The following is a 10140-nucleotide window of genomic DNA, read 5'->3' on the forward strand; positions in this document are numbered from 1 at the left end:
ATAGAGAGAGATTTTACCATTGCACAACCTTCAATGTGTAGTGTCATAATTACGTAAAATTCTGGCAAATTAGGCGGCCCAAACTGTTGCATATACTCTGACTCTGCGTGCAATGAAAGCAGAAAAAGTGACACAATTTCACCTGGTTAATATTGCCTGCTAACCTGGATTTCTTTTAGCTAAATATGCAGGTTTAAAAAATAATGCCCCACGAGGTGAGATCTTGCATGGAGCCCCAGACCGAGGGTGATTGACCGTCATCTTGAACTTCTTCCATTTTCTAATAATTGTGCCAACAGTTGTTGCCTTCTCACCAAGCTGCTTGGCTATTGTCCTGTAGCCCATCCCAGCCTTGTACAGGTCTACAATTTATCCTGATGTCCTTACACAGCTCTCTGGTCTTGGCCATTGTGGAGAGGTTGGAGTCTGTTTGATTGAGTGTGTGACAGGTGTCTTATACAGGTAACGAGTTCAAACAGGTGCAGTTAATACAGGTAATGAGTGGAGAACAGGAGGGCTTCTTAAAGAAAAACTAACAGGTCTGTGAGAGCCGAATTCTACTGTTGTGGATTTTTGTTTTAGATTCCGTCTCTCACAGTTGAAGTGTACCTATGATAAAAATGACAGACCTCTACATGCTTTGTAAGTAGGAAAACCTGCAAATTCGGCAGTGTATCAAATACTTGTTCTCCCCACTGTATGTCTTAATTCTTTTATTTGGAGTGGTCACCAGTTAGTAGGATTTATGGAGAGTTTGTTGGGTAAGCCACCCAGTTTTAGGTCTGTCTGTGACATCCAATTTCTTATCCCAGTTACTAATAATCATGTACCCATTAAGAAAATTACTGTAAAAACTTAAATCCCTGTGGATTGATGAGTAATTGAAAAATTGTATGGTTGAGAGGGATGAGGCAAAGGGAATGGCAATTTAAGTCTGGCTGCACAACTGATTGGCAAACGTACTGCAAATTGAGAAATCATGTGACTAAACTGAATAAAAAGAAGAATAAACTACACTATGAAACAAAGATAAATGACAAAGAATGATAGTAAAAAGCTTTGGAGCAGCTTAAATTAAATTTTGTGAAAAAACGCAAACTCAGCTCTTCCATTCATTGAATCAGATGGCTCATTCATTACAAAACCCACTGATATTGCCAACTACTTTAATGTTTTTTTCATTGGCAAGATTAGCAAACTTAGGCATGATATGCCATCAACAAATGCTGACACTACACATCCAAGTATATCTGACCAAATTTTGAAAGACAAGAATTGTAATTTTGAATTCTGTAAAGTGAGCGTGGAAGAGCGGGGGAAAAGTATTATCTATCAACAATGACAAACCACCGGGGTCTGACAACTTGGATAGAAAATTACTGAGGATAATAGCAGACGATATTGCCACTCCTATTTGCCATATCTTCAATTTAAGCCTACTAGAAAGTGTGCCCTCAGGCCTGGAGGAAAGCAACAGTCATTACGCAACCCAGTAATAGTAAAGCCCCCTTTACTGGCTCAAGTAGCTGACCAATCAGCCTGTTACCAACCCTTAGTAAAGTTTTGGAGAAAATGGTGTTTGACCAGATACAATGCTATTTTACAGTAAACAAATTGACAACAGGCTTTCAGCACGCTTATAGGGAAGGACATACAACAAGCACAGAACTTACACAAATGACTGATGATTGGCTGAGTGAAATTGACGATAAGATTGGGGGGCTGTTTTGTTCAGACTTCAGTGTGGCTTTTGACATTATCGATCATAGTCTGCTGCTGGAAAAACTTATGTGTTATTGGTTTACATCCCCTGCTATATTGTGTATAAAGAGTTACCTGTAACCGAACACAGAGGGCGTGGAAGCCTCTCCAACATAATCCAGGTAGAATCAGGAATTCCCCAGGGCACCTGTCTAGGCCAATCTTTACTAACGACAGTGTGTCTATGTATGCGGTGTATGAGTAAAGCCAGTGTGTCTATGTATGCAGATGACTCAACACACATCAGCTACTACAGCAACTGAAATGACTGCAACACTTAACAAAGAGCTGCAGTTATTTTCAGAATGGGTGGCAAGGAATAGGTTATTCCTAAATATAAAAAAAAAAAACTAAAAGCATTGTATTTGTGACAAGTCATTCACTAAACTCTACTAAATCTTGTACTAAATAATGTGGAAATTAAGCAAGTTGAGGTGACTAAACTGCTTGGAGTAACCCTACTGTCATGGTTAAAACATATTGATACAACAGTAGCTAAGATGGGGAGAAGTCTGTCCATAATAAAGTGCTACTCTACCTTCTTAACAGCACAATCAACAAGGCAGGTCCTACAGGCCCTAGTTTTGTCACTCCTGGACTACTGTTCAGTCGTATGGTCAGGGACTCAGGAAAATTGCAATTGGCTCAGAACATGAATAATATGCATGTCAATCTCTCCTGGCTCAAAGTAGAGGAGAGATTGACTTCATCACTACTTGTATTTGTGAGAGGTATTGACATGTTGAAAGCACCGAGCTGTCTGTTTAAACGACTAGCACACAGCTCAGACACCCATGTATACCCCACAAGACATGCCACCAGAGGTCTCTTCACAGTCCCCAAATTCAGAACAGACTGAGAGGCGCACAGTACCACATAGAGCCATGACTGTATGGAACTCTATTCCACATCAGGTAACTGATGCAAGCAGTAGAATAAGATTTTTATAAAAATGAAAAATACACCTTATGGAACAGCGAGGACTGTGAAGCAATACACACATAGGCCCAGACATATGCATATATATATACACACACACGATAACATTTAGTGTTGTAGATAGTGGAGTATTGACCTCAGGGCACATACTTAGTGTGTTGTGAATTCTGTAGTTAATGTATTGTCATGTTTTTTTTAAGATTGTTTAACTGCCTTAATTTTGCTGGACCCCAGGAAGAGTTAATGGGGATCCATAATAAATACAAATGCATCCAAAGTCTGTTTAGGATCTGTTCTGTCAGTGCTATGTTTGTACACTGATTCGCTGCAGTTTGTAGCGCTGGTCTGATCATGATACGAATTACACTGGCCTATGGAATTGGAGCGCGACAGTTCACTTCTCACTGAGTGAGATGAGCAGAAAAGGGATTTCCGTCCAGGGTTAGGTTCTTTGACCTTAACCCTTTACTAAAATGCTCTTTAGTAGCGACCTCTTGAGACACTTTATGGCATGTTCATAATAGAGGTCGACCGATTAATCGGAATGGCCTATTAATTAGGGCCGATTTCAAGTTTTCATAACAATCGGAAATCGGTATTTTTGGACACCGATTTGGCCGATTTTTATTTAAAATTTTAATTTTACACCTTTATTTAATCTTTATTTAACTAGTCAAGTCAGTTAAGAACACATTCTTATTTTCAATGACGGCCTAGGAACGGTGGGTTAACTGCCTTGTTCAGGGGCAGAACGACAGATTTTTACCTTGTCAGCTCGGGGATTCAATCTTGCAACCTTACAGTTAACTAGTCCAACGCTCTAACCACCTGCCTCTCATTGCACTCCACGAGGAGCCTGCCTGTTACGCGAATGCAGTAAGCCAAGGTAAGTTGCTAGCTAGCATTAAACTTATCTTATAAAAAACAATCAATCAATCATAATCACTAGTTAACTACACATGGTTGACGATATTACTAGTTTATCTAGCGTGTCCTGCGTTGCATATAATCGATGCGGTGCCTATACGTGAAAAAGGACTGTCCTTGCTCCAATGTGTACCTAAACATCAATGCCTTTCTTAAAATCAATACACAGAAGTATATATTTTTAAACCTGCATATTTAGCTAAAAGAAATCCAGGTTAGCAGGCAATATTAACCAGGTGAAATTGTGTCACTTTTCTTGCTTTCATTGCACGCAGAGTCAGAGTATATGCAACAGTTTGGGCCGCCTAATTTGCCAGAATTTTACGTAATTATGACATACACATTGAAGGTTGTGCAATGTAACAGGAATATTTAGACTTATGGTAGCCACCCGTTAGATAAAATACGGAACAGTTCCGTATTTCACTGAAAGAATAAACATCTTGTTTTCGTGATGATGGTTTCCGGAATCGACCATATTAATGACCTAAGGCTCGTATTTCTGTGTGTTATTATGTTATAATTAAGTCTATGATTTGATAGAGCAGTCTGACTGAGCGATGGTAGGCACCAGCAGGCTCGTAAGCATTCATTCAAACAGCACTTTCGTGCATTTTGCCAGCAGCTCTTTGCTGTGCTTCAAGCATTGCGCTGTTTATGACTTCAAGCCCATCAACTCCCGAGATTAGGCTGGTGTAATCGATGTGAAATGGCTAGCTAGTTAGCGGGGTGCGCGCTAATAGCGTTTCAAACGTCACTCGCTCTAAGACTTGGAGTAGTTGTTCCCCTTGCTCTGCATGGGTAACGCTGCTTCGAGGGTGGCTGTTGTCGATGTGGTCCTGGTTCGAGCCCAGGTAGGGGCGAGGAGAGGGACGGAAGCTATACTGTTACACTGGCAATATTAAAGTGCCTATAAGAACATCCAATAGTCAAAGGTATATGAAATACAAATGGTATAGAGAGAAATAGTCCTATAATAACTACAACCTAAAACTTCTTACCTGGGAATATTGAAGACTCCTGTTAAAAGGAACCACCAGCTTTCATATGTTCTCATGTTCTGAGCAAGGAACTGAAACGTTAGCTTTCTTACATGGCACACATTGCACTTTTACTTTCTTNTCTTACCTGGGAATATTGAAGACTCATGTTAAAAGGAACCACCAGCTTTCATATGTTCTCATATTCTGAGCAAGGAACTTAAACGTTAGCTTTCTTACATGGCACATATTGCACTTTTACTTTCTTCTCCAACACTTTGTTTTTGCATTATTTAAACCAAATTGAACATGTTTCATTATTTATTTGAGGCTAAATTGATTTTATTGATGTATTATATTAAGTTAAAATAAGTGTTCAGTATTGTTGTAATTGTCATTATTAATAAATAAAAATCGGCCAATTAATCGGTACCGGCTTTTTTTGGGTCCTCCAATAATCGGCATCGGTATCGGCGTTGAAAAATCATAATCGGTCGACCTCTTGTTCATAATACGAAGGTTATTGTATGGGTAGCAGTATAATGCAGAATAGTTTTGCAGACTGAACTATTCTTTCTGAAACGTAGGGCTAATAGTTCTACTTACCTGTTCTACTTCATTCATCTCTACCTCTATTAGTCTCTTCCATAGAGATACAATATATTTATGGATGTTATATTTAATGCTGTTGTTTCTCCATTGCAAATGGAGTCAGTGAGTTTGTCAAAAGCCTTGAAGGATCAAATCCATGCTGCTGTATGAAGTTTTATGTTCTTTCTCCACTTCATGTTTGACAGGTGTCACCAAGGCTTCGTAGGGATGCGATGTGAGCACGCCGACCTGCTAGCTGTGGTGGCCACCAATCACAGGCAACAGACAGTTGCCACGGTGCTAGTTCTGTGTGTGATTGGTTGTGTCTTGACGATGCTGCTCTGCACCCTTTTACAGTAAGTACATGATGTCTGCTTAATAGGAAAATCTCTCCATGACTTATCCCATTTACTGAAATAGCATATCATAAAGACAACTATGTGGTTGATTAACCAACCACACTGTGCTTAACCAACCACACTGTGATTCTGCTCAATGTGCTGTCCACAAGAGAACAGCAATCTCCCTCTGACACTGCCCATTCACTGAGCCTACATGCTTTGTGTAGACATCTGCGTCATTACACTGTGATTAACCAAACATACTGCACATGCTACCATGATGAGTTTGTCCATGAAGTAAGATTAAAAACCCTCCACTGGTCTTTAGAAGGTCATTTGGTGTGTTGACCTGAAATCATTCGTCATGAAGAGTTTGTCCTCTCTCTCCCAGTTGCTGGTGGAGGCGGGACGGTTTGGGGCGGAGGCACAGACTCCACTGTGCCCCAGAGAAACAAGGCAGTATGCTGAAGGGCCGAGGGTCCTGCTGTCACTCTGAAAGTGGTACAGACTTCAACTTACTTTTCATTTTGTACTTTTACCTAGTTTTTTATTTTGTCTGTCACATTCCCAACTGTCATCATGTTGGAAATTTGAAACTACAGGGGTTCTAATTATGGTAGTCGGTATGGGGTATTTTTGTAATCAACTGGACAGGGTAGATGGCTATAAGCCCTAGAGTTCGGTTTAATGGCCTACTGTGTCCAATCTGAACCTTTCTATGTGCATATAGGACCCATCTGGTTTGATCATGACAGTATTAAAGGCTCACGCTGTGTATGGGAACCATTGAGGTGTTGCTGACACTGCTGTAGCTAATTGATGTTTCCTGTCCTTTACATCCATAGACATGTAGAACTCTCTCACTGGAGGCCTCTACTCTAGCGCTCACACAGGGCTATGAGAACACTATACTGAGAAAAAATTGTTATGCCCATATTAGAACAGGGTTCTCTATAGACTGCTATTAAGGCTATGCTTACTACTGTACTCTGTCTCATGCTGTATGAACTTTGAATGTTCTTGACTCGTGTTTTGGGGGAAGTACACACTAACAACATTATCATCACACCCAGACCGCAATGTCAATGAAATTATGAACCACCTTCCTCCATAGATATACTGTACTGTAGTTAGATGCTTGAAAGACTCAGGTCTTCTCAGTGGCCTCTCTTACCCAGCAGTGGCATGCTATGGGTCTATCTGATGGTTATGCAAACCCAGGACCAATATTTCCTTAACTTCTGCCCCCTCATGTAAGTTTCCTATATCATGTAGAAATTTGACTTCTTCTGAAACACAATTTTAGAATATAAGGTACTTTTCTGTTATAATTGAATGACATGTTCTGTTTCTACTTTGTCCTCACATCCCTTATTCACAAGGTACCATTGGGATTGTGTTTTGTTGTTTTTAGGTGGCCTAGACTAGACGCTATCTCTGTTTGGTGGGATAGTGTGTTTTTATTGTAGTCAAGATCAGAGGTTATACACAATGGTTGGAAACTCATCTCTCATTTAAAACAGCAATCAGACAATTCTCCTGGAATTGTCTCCAAACCTTAGTGCATAGAGTAGACTGTAGTGACTTTGAGCATGACTTCTGAGTCTCCATACCACATTGTACTTTTTACAAAATGGGTTGATATGGCTATCTGATTTCCTTTTTTTGATCTTATAATTTCCCCTCAGTGGTGTAAGAGAAGAACTCCTGCTTGGAACGCCAGGGATTTTCATGATGGGCTGCCTTCTCTCTTCCTCTGTCCATTCAACCCTAAAGACTGCTGGGACATATGGATCATACCTAAGATGGGCATCAGACACCTGGCTAATAACATCCTCATAAGACTGAGAGGGAGGAGAGACCCCCTCTATCTCTATTACCAGACCAAGGGAGGCCCATTTGATGTGAGAGTTTCATGTCGTTTCAGAACCTCCGCACACTTGGAATACTGTGATCTCACTACTGTTTTAATGCATGGCGGAGAAGAGATGGGAACTGACCGGTCAGAAATACCAAATTCTCCGGAACAGCTCTCTGGAACTGGACTCGTGAACAGATACCCTCTAAATGGTGAGCGCTCAGTGTGACATCACTGTAAAGATGATGAAGTCAAGGACATGACAAGGAACATGCTGGACATAAGAGAAATACTTTTTACAACTTCGTGTCCTGTGGGGTTTTTGGCACATGAAAGCAACTATTTCAGATTTCGATTTGAGGTATAACTTTGTTTTATTCACTCAAAATCTTCCATTTTTGTCTTTTAAGAAGCTAAACACAAGCTAAAAACACAATGAACAATTGTTTCATCAAAACTTAAAGCGCACAGATTTAGGTGGGGCAAGAACATTTTAGTTTCTGTTTTAAGCAAGGGTTATTGACACACCTCACCTGACAAAAATGGGAGATTGCTACTGGGACTCTTTAACCCCACTGTGGATTAAGGACCAATGGTGGGACTTGGACATAGATATGGGAGAAATTAAATGCATGCAAAAGAGTAGATTTTAGAGGACTGTATAGTCTCCAAAAACAATGCCAACCTATAGTCCCTTATTAACTTATCTACCACCATGTATCATTATTCCTGATATGACAGGCTTTCTATGAGTGTGCACATTGCATTGTACCTCAGATATTGTAGTGTTGGTTGTTTCTTTCCATTCCTGCACAAAACCGGCATTACATTTTCCAATTGACAAGTTAGTGATGCACATACAAACAGACATTGTTGTGTAGCACTTGTCTAGCACTCGTTTTATGCACATATGTTACTGGGAACATTGTATGCATGAGATTCTTATCATGACCTATTCTAGATGTACACTTCATTGTATAGTAATGTTTTCTTGGGGTACACGTCATATCAAGCTTGCTCACTATTGCAAAGCACACTTCTGCACTTAGGTTGCTGTTACTTCACATGTGAGAGATGCCAAATCCACCTGAAGATCTTACATGTCTGATAGAGCACAGAAAGACTCATGCAGTTCTGGGTAATAACACTGTAACAGAATGATTGAGACTCAGATTTTTCACGTTAAAATATATGTCAAGGAAAAACCAATAATTGCAAAGTTAAACAAACCATACAGTTATATGCACAGATCTACTTTGAACAATTTCCACAGAAAATGTTACAAAAACACATTTAAGTAAAGTACAGTGCAGATGCAAAGTTTGGTAACAGAATGATAGTTTGTGCTCTTTGTGTCATCATTCTTTTACCAAACTTTGTATCTGCACTGTTCTTCAATGTATTTGTGCATAGTTGTATGGTTTAACTTTGCAAACATTGTTTTTTGTTTGACATACATTTAAAGTGAAACCTCTGTCCCAGCATCACTGTTACCATGGAATTGCCCTTCTATAGAGCGCATCCAGCCATGCATGCATACACAAGACCCTGTTTCTAGTTATGAAACATATTAGACAACACAGTATTTGTATTATTACACACCACAAATATGCACAAAACACAGCTTTTAGCTGGAATGACTTGGTTTATTAACTGGAAATTGTGCAACACTTTTTTTTATAGAGCATCATTTTTAGAAACTGTTAAAACCACACTACAGATATGGTACAATAGATGTCTGAATAAGAGAATATGGTGGAAGTAGAGAGCTGAAGCGTATGAATGGCAATTTTGTACAGTTTTGGGACAAAACGAATTGCTGAAAAACAAATACTTGGGGAAAAGAAAGTAGGATGGAGACCTGCTTTATATTTATTTATAAATGTATTTAATTCAGACATTTTGTCTATGCTTATTATACCATAAGCCTACCATTTGGTGGAAATGGAAAGCAGCCCAAAACCACATTTTGAAGTAAATAAATGTTTGGAGCTTTCAAGTGTATTAAAAATTTGCAAGAGATGGTGAAAGAGAATCGAAGTAGGAGGGGTAAGCATGGAAAACACACCTACTGAACAATGTAAAGTTGTAAACTATACAAATGAAATATAATCCATGTACTCATAATGTTTTAATTTGAAGAGAATAAGGATCATGGACTATACAGTATTAACTTCAGACTTGACCGTGTCAATGATTAACCTCTCGGATATTCATCAGCAGTACAACTGTACTGGATATTCTCGTTGGAACTAACCAGTTGTATGATGATGTAATGTCCTTGACTTATGTTTATTTTTTTTTTCAATGAAGACTGAAATCTGTGAAGGTAGCTGTCTCCCTGCTGTTTTCTGTTGCACAGTAACATAGCAAGACGTCTACTCGCTAACAGAGGAGAAAGGGTCAACAACGAGAAGCTAGTGGATTGTTGGAACGCAGTGTAGACTTACACCCGTCTATGACCCACTTTTTGATCCTCACTTGACTTTCTCTCTTCCTCCATTGCGTGCCGCCTCTTTTCACTCGCTACTTTCACCTCTCCTCTTACGGCAGTTGCCCTCTTTATTCAGAGCTCTGTCCACCCCCCCTTCTACTGAATATTTTAAAAGGCAGAATAAATGRAGAAAAAAAAAACTCTAAACTAAACCTCAGGCACAATTGAGGAATAAAGAGCCTCGGTCCTGAGTGCTTTTTTTTTTAGCTGAGGGAAGGAAAGGTTTTATTCTATTTACTTCCATGGCTA

The 10140-nt window shown here is 39.5% G+C and overlaps 1 protein-coding gene across 1 annotated transcript in view; it reads left to right on the forward strand.

Annotated features, from left to right (window-relative positions):
• LOC111970297 (protransforming growth factor alpha-like) overlaps positions 1-9419 on the forward strand; it is a 14892-nt gene extending 5473 nt beyond the window's left edge. The window contains exons 4-6 of the mRNA XM_023996957.2: positions 5405-5554; positions 5931-6040; positions 7228-9419. Of these exons, the coding sequence (XP_023852725.1) occupies positions 5405-5554; positions 5931-6040; positions 7228-7235 (268 nt within the window). The 3' untranslated portion in view covers positions 7236-9419. The remainder of the gene's footprint in view (positions 1-5404; positions 5555-5930; positions 6041-7227) is intronic.
• Positions 9420-10140: the final 721 nt, after the last annotated feature.

This window comes from Salvelinus sp. IW2-2015, linkage group LG11, assembly GCF_002910315.2.
Source record: "Salvelinus sp. IW2-2015 linkage group LG11, ASM291031v2, whole genome shotgun sequence".
Classification (NCBI taxonomy): domain Eukaryota; kingdom Metazoa; phylum Chordata; class Actinopteri; order Salmoniformes; family Salmonidae; genus Salvelinus; species Salvelinus sp. IW2-2015.